This window comes from Tachyglossus aculeatus, chromosome 1 (genome assembly GCF_015852505.1).
Source record: "Tachyglossus aculeatus isolate mTacAcu1 chromosome 1, mTacAcu1.pri, whole genome shotgun sequence".
Classification (NCBI taxonomy): Eukaryota; Metazoa; Chordata; class Mammalia; order Monotremata; family Tachyglossidae; genus Tachyglossus; species Tachyglossus aculeatus.
The window spans coordinates 112,161,714-112,176,085 of NC_052066.1; the positions used below are offsets into that span (position 1 = coordinate 112,161,714).

The 14,372-nt window shown below is 45.0% G+C and overlaps 1 protein-coding gene across 1 annotated transcript in view; it reads left to right on the top strand.

Annotated features, from left to right (window-relative positions):
* Window positions 1-11,123, top strand: part of SMC6 (structural maintenance of chromosomes 6) — a 91,545-nt gene extending 80,422 nt beyond the window's left edge. Inside the window, exons 25-27 of the mRNA XM_038740315.1 lie at window positions 7,291-7,443; window positions 7,919-8,016; window positions 10,622-11,123. Coding sequence (XP_038596243.1) covers window positions 7,291-7,443; window positions 7,919-8,016; window positions 10,622-10,733 — 363 coding nt within the window. The 3' untranslated portion in view covers window positions 10,734-11,123. The remainder of the gene's footprint in view (window positions 1-7,290; window positions 7,444-7,918; window positions 8,017-10,621) is intronic.
* Window positions 11,124-14,372: the final 3,249 nt, after the last annotated feature.

Sequence of the window (14,372 nt, forward strand, 5' to 3'; positions counted from 1 at the left end):
TCCCAAGCACTTAGTACAGTTCACCGCACACAATAAGTGCTCAGTAAATACTACAGATTGATCAGGAAATGGTTCAGTCACTCAGTCAAATTTATCGAGCGCTGAGTGTGCAGGGCACTGTACTACGGACTGGGGAGAGTAAGACACATCTGCCCACAGCGAGCTTGCAGAATAGAGAGGGTGAAAGATGTTAATATAAACAAATGAAATTACAGATTATACATATGTGCTGCGGGGCTGGGAGGCGGATGAATAAAGGGAGCGAGTCAAGGTGACAGAGAAGGGAGTGGGAGAAGAGGAAAGGAGGGCTTAGTCAGGGAAGGTCTCTTGGAGGAAACATGGCTTCAATAAGGCTTTGAAGTGGGGGAGATTAATTGTCTGTTGAATACGTAGAGGGAGGGCACTCCGGGCCCGAGGCAGGAAGTGGGAGAGAAGTTGATGGTGAGATCATCATCATCATCATCAATCGTATTTATTGAGCGCTTACTACGTGCAGAGCACTGTACTAAGCACTTGGGAAGTGCAAATTGGCAACATATAGAGACAGTCCCTACCCAACCTTGGGCTCACAGTCTAAAAGGGGGAGACAGAGAACAAAACCAAATATACTAACAAAATAAAATAAATAGAATAGAGATGTACAAGTAAAATAAATAGAGTAATAAATATGTACAAACATATATCCATATATACAGGTGCTGTGGGGAAGGGAAGGAGGTAAGATGGGGGGATGGAGAGGGGGACGAGGGGGAGAGGAAGGAAGGGGCTCAGTCTGGGAAGGCCTCCTGGAGGAGGTGAGCTCTCAGCAGGGCCTTGAAGGGAGGAAGAGAGCTAGCTTGGCGGAGGGGCAGAGGGCAGAGGGCATTCCGGGCCCGGGGGATGACGTGGGCCGGGGGTCGATGGCGGGACAGGCGAGAACGAGGCCCGGTGAGGAGATTAGCAGTGGAGGAGCGGAGGTTGCGGGCTGGGCAGTAGAAGGAGAGAAGGGAGGTGAGGTAGGAGGGGGCCAGGGGATGGACAGCCTTGAAGCCCACGGTGAGGAGTTCGATAGATGAGATCGAGGTACAGTGAAAAGGTTAGCATTAGGAGAGCCAAGCGTGAGGTTGGATTGTAGTAGGAAAGTAGTGAGGTGAAGTAGGAGGGAGCAAGGCGAGTGAGTGCTTTAACGGTGATGGTAAGGAGGTTCTGTTCGATGCAGAGGTGGATGGGCAACCACTGGAGGTTCTTGAAGGACGGGGAAACATGGTCTGAACGTTTTTGTAGAAAACTGATCTGGGTAGCAGAGTGAAGAATGGACTGGAGTGGGGAGAGACAGGAGGCTGGGAGGTCAGCAAGAAAGTGTACCCAACCCAAAGCAGCGTGGCTTAGTGGAAAGAGCATGTGCTTGGGAGTCAGAGGTCATGGGTTCAAATCCCAGCTCTGCCAATTGCCAGCTGTGTGACTTTGGGCAAGTCATTTAGCTTCTCTGTGCCTCAGTTACCTCATTTGTAAAATGGGATGAAGACTGTGAGCCCCACGTGGGACAATCTGATCACGTTGTATCCTCCCCAGTGCTTAGAACAGTGCTTTGCACATAGTAAGCGCTTAACAAATGCCATCATTATTATTATTATTATGTTTCTGCCTAAGTATGCAAGGAATTTCAGTTCTATAACTCTGCTTGTTGTACTTCTGCAGCATGTATTGTAGGCCACACAGAACCTCATATTCATTCATCATGTCTCGTAGTGGATTATGTGCTGTGAAGGGACAAGTGATTGAAAAATACATTGAATAGTATTTTTTGAGCGCATACTATGGTAGAGCACTAAATGCTTGAGAAAGTACAATACAACAGAGTCGGCAGGCATGTACCCTGCCCACAGTGAGCTTATGGCCTAGACGGGAATAGAAGCAGCGTGGCTTAGTGGATAGAGCACAAGCCTGGGAGTCAGAAAGTCATGGGTTCTAATCCTTACACCGCCACATGTCTGCTGTGTGACCTTGGGCAGGTCACTGAATTTCTCTGGGCCTCAGTTCCCTTTTCTGTAAAATGGGAGTTAAGAGCGTGCACCCCATGTGGGACAGGGACTGTCCAACCCGATTAACTCGTATCTACTCCAGTGCTTAGAGCAGTGCTTGGCACTTAGTAAGCACTTCAAAAATAACGTATGCTGTATAATTTAAATATATGTACATAAGTGCTGTGGGGTAGAGGGTGGGGTGAATATTAGTGGTTGCACATTCAAATGCAACCGCTTCCACTCCTGCCCTCATTCCACAGAACGATGTTGGCAGAAATCCAGGCATCAGATGGACTTTACTCACTTCAAAATCTTCTTTATCCTCTCTTACTCTGCCCTCTCTTCCAGTCAGCAACATTACTTCTCTTCCCTTATCAACCCCATTGCCCACAACAGTCAGTTCAGACCTTCATCTCCCTTCTAAAACCTCCCATCCCCTATCTCCCTCGCTCGTGCTTGATGATCTTATGGACTACTCTTGATGAAATTGAGACCATCAAGCATACGTGCTCCCAAATGTCTCACTTACCCCCTCCTCTCCTATCTGTGGAACCACTCTGTCATCCTTCCCAGCCATCTCTCAAGCGGAGATCTCCCTCCTGTTTTCAAAATCTTACCTCTCCTCCTGCGACTCCAAACGCCATCCCTTCTCACCCACACTTGCAGTGGCTGTTCTTCATTCCCTGCTTGCCATCTTGAACTGATTACTCTCTAGTGGCTCCTCTCCCTCTTCCTTCAAACACGCTCTCCTGCCCCCCTCCCCTCCACCGCAGCATCTGAACGAGGATCAGTGTGGCCTAGTGGATAGAGCACAGACCTGGGAGGGAGAATCAATCAATCAGTCGTATTTATTGAGCGCTTACTGTGTGCAGAGCACTGTACTAAGCGCTTGGGAAGTCCAAGTTGGCAGCATATAGAGACGGTCCCTACCCAACAGTGGGCTCACAGTCTAAAAGACCTGGTGAGAAGGACCTGGTTTCTAGTTCTGGCTCCACCAGTTGTCTTCCAGCAGACCTTAGGCAAGTCACTTCACTTCTCTGGGCCTCGGTTACCTCTTCTGTAAAGTGGGGATTGAGACTGTGAGCCCTATGTGGGACAGTGACTTTGTCACCTGATTACCTTCTATCTACCCCAGTGCTTAGAACAGTGCCTGGCACATAGGCAATGCTTAACAGATACCATTAAAAAAAAATCAATTCACCTATCAGGGAGCACTTTCTGTTTCCAGAGCCCTGCACTAAGTACTTGAGAGTGTACAGTACAGTAGAATTGGTAGTCACAATTGCTGCCCGCAAGGAGTTTACAGTCTAGAGGGGGAAACAAACATTAAAATAAGTTGCAGCTAGGGATTGTTAGGGGAGAACCCAAACCCCTGTTCCTCTTGGTCCCACCACTCTTGCATCGTCCGCTTTCGCAGCCCACTGTAGCACCCCAAGAACCAGGCCACGTCGTTGAAGCGAGCATAGGCTTTCTTGCTGCAGCCCCCCAGGCCAAAGGGAACCTCTCAAACCTAACCCGCAACAGACAAGGAAACTCAATGCAGATGGAATGACTCCATTATTTATAGCCTAAGCGTGGTCAGGTAGCCCCCCTCATCGTCACTGTCCTCTACCCGAGCCTCCCACCACCCCCCATCCCAAGGCCCGGTCTGACTTGGTTTCCAGTAGAAGCCTGGGAGCTGTGCTTTCTAATTCTGTAACTCACCGTCCTTGCATGATCAGTATCCTTTCCGCAGCGGCCGGACGATCACGCGTTTCCCATGCTTGGCCTTTCGTCTCACACCCAGACCTTCACTGTTCCATCCTGCTGTTGGGTAGGGACCGTCTCTATATGTTGCCGACCTGTACTTCCCAAGCGCTTAGTACAGGGCTCTGCACACAGTAAGCGCTCAATAAATACGATTGAATCTTATCTGTATTCCGGGTTTCTCATCTGGCTCCGTCCTTACAGCCCGGCCTTCCACCTTATATTCTCTAGCCCTTTTGGGGTCGTGCAGGACCTGGAAGCAGTAGTCCCCCCAACCCTCTTGACTGTGAGCTGGTTGTTGGGTAGGGACCGTCTCTATATATTGCCAGCTTGTGCTTCCCAAGTGCTTAGTACAGTGCTCTGCATACAGTAAGCGCTCAATAAATGCGATTGAATAAATGAATGACTCCAGCCCCCCACCGCCCAGTAATAGGAGAGTATAAGGAGACATACATATCCTGTGAGGCTGGGGATGGGGTAACTATCAAGTGCTTAAGGGATCCAGGTCCAGTTGCATAAGTAAAGCAGGGGGGAGAGCAAATAAGGAAAGGAAGGCTGAGTCAGGGAAATCCTCGTGGAAGAGATGTGCTTTAAGTAAGGCTCTCAAACTGGGGAGAGTGGTGGTTTGTTGGATTTGAAGGGGGAAGGGGTTCCAGGACAGAGGGAGGGCGTGGGCAAGGGGTCTTCAGCAAGCCAGAGGAGATCAAAGTAGAGTAAGTACGTTAGTGTTAGAGGAGTGACGTGCACAGGTGGGGATGGAGGAGGAAATTGTAGCAGGACATCGGTAAGGTTCGAGGGGGAGAATTGATTGATTGTGGTATTTGTTAAGCACTTACTATGTGCCAAGCACTTTGGTGAAGTGCTGGGCTACATTCAAAATAATCTAACTAGACACGGTCCCTTGTCCGACGCAGGGCTCACCATCTAAGGAGGGAAAATGGCTATTTTATCGCCTTGGGAAATTGAGGCATAGAGAAGTTAAGGGACCTGCCCAAGATCACACAGCAAGCAAGTGGTGGAGCGGGGATTAGAACCCAGGTCTCCTGAGTCCCAAGCCCATGCTCTTTCCACGAGACTCAACTGCTTGTCTGGTTCTCCCAGCCCTCTCCAGCCCCTGGCCCATCTTTTTCCTGCAAGACCAGTATTATTATTATTATTATTATTATTATTATTATTATTATTATTATTCATGTTCAAACCCTTTGAATGGGTTGACACAACTGCCGACTCCACTTCCTCATCGCCAGCATCCTCTACAGCTGGGTTTCTGCCCCCTTCACTCCACCACGATTACTCATTCCAAAGACATCAATACCTTCCCCCTTTTCATATCTAACAGACTATTGTCTTAATCCTCCTCGACTTCTCTTCTGCCATTCACGCTGCAGACCGTAAGCTCCGCAAACTCAGTATGTCTGCAAGTGAACTTCTCGTGTCACCTTCCCTCCCAAATCGTCTTTTCCACTAGACAACTTGGCCTAGCAGAAAGAGCACAGGCCTGAGAGCCAGAGGATCTGAGTGGTAATCCCAGCTCCACCACTTGTCTGCCGCGTGACCTTGGGCAAGCCGCTTAACTTCTCTTCCTGTTACCCCATTTTTAAAATGGGGTTCGATCCCACTCCTTCCCACTTAGACTATGTGGACAGGGACTGTGTCTAACCTGATTACCTCACATCTGCCCCAGCATTTAATACAGTGCTTTGCACATAGTAAGCGCTTAACAAGTACCATAATCATTGTCATTATTCTACCCCCAACTTTCCCATCACCAGTGAAAACACCATTATCATCCTCAATGATCCAGATTGTAAGATCCTCTCTCTTGACTGTAAACTCTCTGTGGGTAGGGAACATATCTGACAACTCTGTTGTATTGTACTTTCCCCAGTGCTTAGTACAGTGCTCAGACTAGACTTTCTAGACTGTGAGCCCACTGTTGGGTAGGGACTGTCTCTATACGTTGCCAACTTGTACTTCCCAAGCGCTTAGTACAGTGCTCTGCACACAGTAAGCGCTCAATAAATACGATTGAATGATTGAATGCTCTGCACACAAAAAGTGCTCAATAATACCATTTAGTGATTGCTCAAGCATGCAACGGAGCCATCATCCTTGACTACTCCTCCTTTCAACCCAATAATCAGTCCGTTGCCAAATTCTGCCAGTTCTCCCACAGTATTTTCAGAATCTGTGCGCCCCTTCCCTCTCAATCCCAGCGGCTCACCACAGGGATCCAGGCACTTTCATGCCATGGGTCCGAATACTGCATCGGCCTCCTCAATGATCTCTCCCTACAACTCTTCTCGGTTTGAAATTTATCTGAGAATATATTTCATAATGTGGTGATTGGGCCAAATTTATCATCAAACACCTTCATAGTTTATTCCCGAAAACAAAGCAGCGTTTGGAGCTGTATGTATTACCAAGGGTTTTCAAACTTTGGCAAAAAACAAAGCCTGTACCCTAATGGTAAACTCCCACCTTGTTCATATCTCTCCCCCTTGTTCCTCACACCCATATCCACATCTCTGCAGACACCCTCTTTTTTTTTTTAATCTCCCACCCCCTCTCTATCCGCACCTCCCTTTCTCTCTTCCCCGACTTCTCTCCTTTTCCTCTCTCCGCCTCCCATGGGAGCAGATGTTCGGCAGAATGTAGACCAAGTGAGGAAAGAAATGAGCTCCTCACTTGCCTGCTGCTGTTGTTTTTTGAAAGTAAATCGGAGTTCCCACTCTCTGTGCCCCCATTGCCGTACTTTCTGTACCTCCTGCAGAACTGTCAGGTTCCCCCAATAATTTGGGAGCACCCACTTGACTTTAGAAACAGAGACAGTATAGGATGTTACTAGATGATGCTGCAATCCGGACTATGAAATTGTCACTAGATGTCACTGAAATGCCAGGAACAAAATCTTGTGCTATCTAACATCTTTAAGTTACAACAGTAGCCTCAAGGAAACTTGCTTTCATTGCTAATGTCTGATCACTTAGTTTTAATAGCGCTGTATATCATCCACGGGTGGATCAGAAGGTCATAGAAACAGTAATATGGTCCTCTGAATTTGGTAATGTGGTTCATGTAAGGTTTTTTAATTAAAAGAATACCCATTTTCATATAAGCCAAAATGCAATAATCGATGAAAAGGAGCATAGCCATGAATTATTGCATTTTGGCTTATGTGAAAATGGGTATTCTGGATCACTGAGGATGATAATGGTGTTTTCACTGGTGATGGGAAAGTTGTTCATATCTCTCCCTCTTGTTCCTCACACCCATATCCACATCTCTAGGAACCTCTAAAGCATCCTTTTGGCAATGCCAGACAGAGCAGTAGCCTGGATTGACTAGCGAGGGAATTGCTTTTATTCTCATTCTCTCATGTTCTTAGGTACTTTCCGATCTTGTTTTGAATTTGCCCATTTTTTCCTAAATTTTAAGGTGGTCTGTGTGGTCCCTGTTTGTGTTCTCGAAGGTGTAGACGAGGCTTCTTTAAACAAGTCTGTTGTTCGTAACTAAATGAATATCTCTGATTCAATTTCAGGTCCAGCCTGGAGAGGGAAGTAAAGCTATTTTAAATGACATGAAGGCTTTATCTGGAGGGGAACGTTCTTTCTCAACAGTTTGCTTCATTCTTTCCCTGTGGTCCATCGTGGAATCTCCTTTCCGATGCCTGGACGAGTTTGATGTCTTCATGGTATTGTTGCGTTTTTGAATCCTCTTCCAGTTTCAATCAAACCTCATGTAGGAAATGGGACTTTTGGAACACAGCAGGTGTTCTGATTTTGCCTACACCATATTTGAAACAATCTTGCCCATGTGTGGAGAACACTGTACTAAGCGCTTGTACATATTTAATCTTGTACATATTTACTATTCTATTTATTTTATTTTGTGAATAGGTTTTGTTTTGTTGTCTGTCTCCCCCTTCTAGACTGTGAGCCCGTTGTTGGGTAGGGACTGTCTCTACATGTTGCCAACTTGTATTTCCCAAGCGCTTAGTACAGTGCTCTGCACACAGTAAGCGCTCAATAAATACGATTGAATGAATGAATGAATGCAGTTTCTCCATCAAGCCATATAAAGGCAAAGATTGATGGTGAATATTTGTAAAATTCCCATCTAGAGGCCTAGGTTTCTAACATGCAATATGTGTTGTTTTTGCTTTTTAGGATATGGTTAATAGGAGAATATCAATGGACATAATAGTCAAGATGGCAGAGTCGCAGCGTTTTCGACAATTTATCTTTCTTACTCCACAAAGTATGAGGTAATGATTCCAAGTTTTCTATTTCTTAAAGGCTCAAATATAGTCTTGGTTTACTAAACAGTACACTCAATAGTAGTGACGACAAAAGTAGGAAGGCCCCCTTCCATATTGGTCTTGTGGATTTTAATTTTCATTCCTTCCCATGTGAGCCCACTGTTGGGTAGGGACTGTCTCTATATGTTGCCAACTTGTACTTCCCAAGCGCTTAGTACAGTGCTCTGCCCACAGTAAGCGCTCAATAAATACAATTGATTGATTTAAAATCCTCCCTCTTGAAGGTCTTACTGTCCCGTGTTTTGATTGCGTTAATTTTTAAATAAGGTCATCAGTACTTGCTTTCGTTCACCAGCAGCTACTTGGTGGTCAGGACCAAGAAGAGCGGAACAGTAGGATAAAAGTATAGGTAGAAGATCCACCCAGTTGGCCTAAAAGTCTTGGAGTAGTTCGTCCATAATTACGGCTTTCTCATAATGATGATGTGAAAGATGAAACTGATTATAATGCTGCTGGTTTATCAATAAGTAGCACTCTTTCATTGGTACCAGTCAGGTTCCCCCTTTAGCTTGAAATGCAAGAAGGGAGTAGGCGGACTGGGCTACAGCCATTGCAAAGGGTACACAATAGGTTTTCACCCGAGGATACGATTACAGTTATGCCAAAGTGCCATCACCCAGCAGGCATTTGCCTTGTGAGTCGCTAATCAGTGGTATTTATTGAGCGCTTACTGTTTGCAGAGCGCCGTACTAAGCGCTTGGTAAAGTTCAGTATGACAATTTGTAGACCCACAAGGAGCATTTTTCAGGATAGCAGGACCTAGCCACCTAATACCCCATGTGGTCCTCTGGTCAGAAGGCTTATACACTGTTGGAATGGCCCCCCAGCAGGCCGTCGTGTGGAGGAGGTAGGGCTAGAATCGCAAGGTCGTCTTGGTCTCCGAGCCACTCTGTTCCCTGGCCAACAGTAGTGCTACTCGGGGAGAACCGGGACAGTGCTTGCACCCAGAGCCAGTCAGCTTAGCGTTCCCCAGCCAGGTGACCGATCTTCAGCAAAAGCCACTTAAACGGTCATAATCGGAGCACGGTGGCCTGAGAAGCAGCGTGGCTCGGTGCAAAGAGCCCGGGCTTTGGAGTCCGAGGTCACGGGGTCAAATCCCGGCTCCGCCACTTGTCAGCTGTGGGACTTTGGGCAAATCACTTCATCATCATCAATCGTATTTATTGAGCGCTTACTATGTGCAGAGCACTGTACTAAGCGCTTCACTTCTTTGGGCCTCAGTTCCCTCATCTGTAAAATGGGGATGAGGACTGTGAGCCCCCCGGGGGACAACCTGATCACCTTGTAACCTCCCCAGCGCTTAGAACAGTGCTTCGCACATAATAAGCACGTAACAAATGCCATCATTATCATTATTATTGTTAAATAATAGTAATGATGGTATTTGTTAAGCACTTACTATGTGCAAAGCACAGTTCTAAGCACCGGGGGGGGGATACAGGGTGATCAGGTTGTCCCCCGTGGGGCTCACAGTCTTCCTCAATCAATCAGTCAACCAATCAATCATATTTATTGAGCGCTTACTATGTGCAGAGCACATTTTCCAGGTGAGGGAACTGAGGTCCAGAGAAGTGACTTGTCCAAAGTCACACAGCTGACAAGTGGCGGAGCCAGGACCTTCTGACTCCCAAGTCCGGGCTCCTGCCACTGAGCCACACTGCTTCTCTAATCAATCTAACAAACACACACACACACACACACACACACCCCACCTGAGATTGTCATAATCTGAGCACGATGTCCCGAGAAAGCGATCTAAACCTCCCCCGCCTCGGAAAAACAACCCAAGCGGCACACCGTGCCGAGTTTGCACATCCGATGTCCTGGCCTGTTCACTCCAAACATTTCTTTCTGAAATTTATCCCTTCCAAATATGCGAGTGGCGTATGACCTGGTTAAGCGTGATAGGCTTGGAAACCATTCAAATGAGGGAATGTTTAGTTTGCCGCTACCTACTTCTCCCTAGGCGGCCTAAAGTCAGTAGCTTGCCTGTTGGCTAAGTTTGCCCGTCTTGGGCCGAGATCAGCTCCTTCCTTTACCAACAGTTCCTTCTATCCCAACCAGAGAAGAAACCAACATCACTCTCTCTTCCAGTGGTGTTTTATTCGGGGAGGGAGGTTGGAAGGCAGGTGGCTGATGGCAGTACCACTTGGAAGCCGCCCTTTTTTTTAACCAGGAAGCCTGCTCTCCATCTCACTTTTCTCTCCTCGCTTCCAGAGCTCTAAGCTCCTTTTCCTGTACAATATGAGTCATGCTGTCCGGAAAGATCAAGTCTGTTTATCTTCTGAGTCTTTGAGGGTTTCTTTGCGTGAACGGAAATTCTGAAGCTCCCTAAGAAAATCTGGCAAAAATAAGCAAGGAAACAGGAGAATGCAGCTAAGGAATATATAATTGGAATATCACTAGAGAAGTGGACACGGAACACGATCTCTTAACCAACAGTTTAACACCACTTTTTTACTTCGCAACCTCAGAAATATATTACCGCTTATACAGAGAAGACATAACCAGGACTGAATACTGAATAATTAAGTCATTTGTATGATTCCAGCTCCCTCCCTTCAAGCAGCCTCATTCGAATACTTAGACTGCAAGATCCTGAAAGAGGACAAAGTACACTGCCCTTCCAGCCCGTAAATCAGGAAGAAGAAGAAGAAGACTGAAGTCGATTTGTAATTAAATATGAATATGCTGTCTCCTTGTTCTGGGGGTTTTTAGCACACAAATAATTACAGATCTCTCCAAAGGTAACTGAAGTTCCGTAAAAAACATTTTAATTGCATTGGCTAATGTAAAATTCACGTGAAGACTATTTGTATGAAATAGGGACTATCTTTGGAGTAGAGCTGTGGTTGTGCGTGAATAAATCTAGGAATGTAAATAGATCAAATATTTAATAAGAATTGCTTCTTTTTAAAAGTGGAATGATGCTGATTTTATTCTTTTTAATCGTGCACCTCGTACAGGTTATTTTTAAATGACCATGTGCGTATATGTATATGCACTTAGGACTCGTTTCTACTTTTGGAAAAAAATAAATCAGTTTAAAACCATCTGTGGAATGGGTAATATTCCTTTCAAAAAGCTTTCTCGGAATATTACAGTGCAGTCACGTTTGTGTGTGTGTGTGTGTACTTGTGTGCTTCGGGATGGAGTTCATTATTGTTTTTCAACAGTAATTTGGTGCCGAACAGCGAGAATAGGGTTTTGGGTTGGGTTTTTTTGCCACCGTGCACCTATAACTGCAATTCGTGGGTGACTATCAGCTCCAATTTATGCAGCCTATTCATTCATTCAGTTGCATTTATTGAGCACTTACTGGGTGCAGAGCAACTTATCTAACAAAGCCACAGCCCGGAGCCCCAATCACACTCCACAGCTCTGTTTTTTAGCCTTTGGGTGAATATAATTGAGGGAGCAGTGTAGTCCCCTCCATGGAGTGGACATTTACCAAATGGAACTCCGGTGGTTATTGTCATTGTGCTTCCTTTGAGGCCTTCCTTTGTTCTCCGCTGTTGTCTTCTAGTTTTCCCCTCCTTCCTTAGAGCCTCGAGGCACGGAGTCTGTCAAGTCACCTGTAGAACGGGTAACCTTTTGAGGACCAAGCTGGCCTACGATTTTTGGATAGGTAATATTGACAGAAGTGAGCGTGAGTATCCAGGGACCTACCCATTTGTTGAAATATCTGTTCAGTTGAATGGCTCCGGTGCAAATTAGCGGATCCTCTGGGCCATTTGGCAAAATATTTTCACTCCGTTTTTAATTGTGTGGATTGTACAGTAGGAAAAGCAGCGGGAGGCTGCCTGTTTTAATGAGCTTACCTAGAAGCCCAACAGCATCACACCACCTGCCTTTGAGGCATCTCCTATTAAGGAGCACTGCGGCTCACCCCACCGTGATTCCAAAGTCGCCCCGTAATTCCAAAGCAAATCTCGATGCAATTCCTTACGGCGGCCAACGGAATCTGTTGTGGGGATGACCTAGGACTCGATCAGGCCTCTATTCAATGCTGCGGTGTATGTAGCTGTTAGAACCGGTACTCACTGATGGGAAGGTGAGAAACTGTCATTGAAGCAGAGGGTGAATGTATTGGCGTTATTGCACTTAAGTGCTTACTGTGTGTCAAGCACTGTTGTAAGCGCTAAGGTACAAGTTAATCAGGTTGGACCCAGCCCATGTCCCACATGGAGTTCACAGTCCAAGAGGGAGGAAGAACAGGTATTTACAGTTGAGGAAACTGAGGCATAGGGAAGCTGTGATTTGCCTGAGGTCAAGCAGCAAGCAGTTGACAGAGGCAGGATTAGAACCCAGGTTCCCTGAAGCCCAGATTCTTTCCCCCAGTCTTAGTTGAGACTATATCTCAACTAAGGCTTGTGTGTTAAGCAAGATGTGCTCTTTTCTTCCATGTCTGTGCACAGACAGGCAGACTGTCTAGGCAACAAAATATTAAACTGAATAGAACTGGATCCAATTCCTGTATTGACTTCTGATATTTTGCCTACCGTAGAAAAGTAACCCAACCGCTCTGCTTCTCCAGTAACTCAAATGTAAGTCTTGTGATCTGTCCCCCGGTGAGGAAAAGAATTTATATATATATATATGTATGTATGTATGTATGTATGTATGTATGTATGTATGTATGTATGTGTGTGTGTGTGTGTGTGTGTGTGTGTGTGTGTGTGTGAGAGAGGTGCTTTCATTCTTTTGGGAATAAGGGCTATGAAATTTTAAGAAAAATTAAATAGACTTCTAACTGAAAAGTGAATAGCATCATTTCATTGAGTAGGGAAGAAAAATGGAGATTAAACCTTTGGTTCACATACTTGTTGAAAACCCTGTGCTTAAACCCGTGTGTATTCTCTACTGCTTTTCATAGTGAATCATTTTTTTCTCCCCAGCTATGGCTGCCACTACCAAAGTAGCTGCCCAGTTAATGTTTTTTAGTATTATCAATGTGCCTCAAAAAGGGATTATTATCTTAAGGTTTGGGGAAAATGTAGTTGTCCTTTCATTTTTGAACAGCTAGTGTAGGAGCTAAGCAAGCATCTGATCCATCTCCTGCTCTCTAAAGGCGTAAAGGGGAGAATATATGACCGTTTGGAAGAAAGTCTGCTAAGTGGGTCCATGTGTGATGTGGGGATTTAAATATACATAGGAGCTAAGATGAAAGGGCAGCATGGCCTAGAGGAAAGAGCCCCAGCCTGAAAGTCCCAGGACCTGGGTTCTAATCCCACTCTGACACTTAGCAGCTGCATGACCTTGGGCAACTCACTTTAACTCATCTGTGCCTCAGTTCCCTCATCTGCAAAAATACCTATTCTCTCAGACCGTGGGACCTAATTATATTAGTACAGTGCTTAGAGCATAGTAAGCGCTTAACAAATGCCATTTTTATTATTATTATCATTATTATTAAAGGACGATTGCACAAGGTTTACCCCCATATATTGTTGAGATTTAGTAGGAAATCTTCCTAGTGATCTAGTAACATATTACCTTTACACTTAAGGTAACCCTAACATTTCGCTCTAATAGCTCACAAGCACTTAGGGGTCCAACACATCCAGTGCTCTTAAAAGGCAAAGGCAATTCATGATTCTAAAGGCAAAATGGAGCTAAACTGTGGATTCTCAAAATACAGAAGATAGCTCAGTTTGATTTTTTTTTTTTTTTTTTTTGGCTTTTTGTTTGTGCCCATATAAAGACCTGACTTTTTCTATCAGGGGCAAGAGTTTTGCTTAATTCTGCATTATCAGGCAGAAAGGTAAAATATACGTCTCTCTGAGAAATAAACCGTTGAATAGAGTTAATACATTTCTAGGTATAATTGTACTCAAAGATAAGTTTTCCAAAGAGCCACGGAGAAGTTTACCTAAGGAGCCAAAAACGACAAATCCTGCAGAATTATCTGTGGTTATTTCTACCAAATGCACCTGTCTGGTTATTTTTTTCAGCCTTGAGATCACTATTGGCTTTAAATTGATTAATATTGTACCTGTTTTCATGCATTTTGCTTAAATAAGACTTACGTTTTAAGTAGTATCATATGTATAGATAGTAGTGTTTTGTTTTGTTTTCCAACAGCAGAGGATGCCAAGTGCTTTCAATGCCAAATACCAAAATACATGTATCATATCACTTTCTGAATATTTCTAAAATATCAATCATTTCAGAAACCAGCCATTCTGGACACATATTAGTAGAGGATAATATATTTTACATCCCATTGTAGGTAGTAATATATGTTTCTTTGTACCTTCTTTCTCAGCAGTGAGCTGTTAAGAACGTGAAATAAAAAGGGA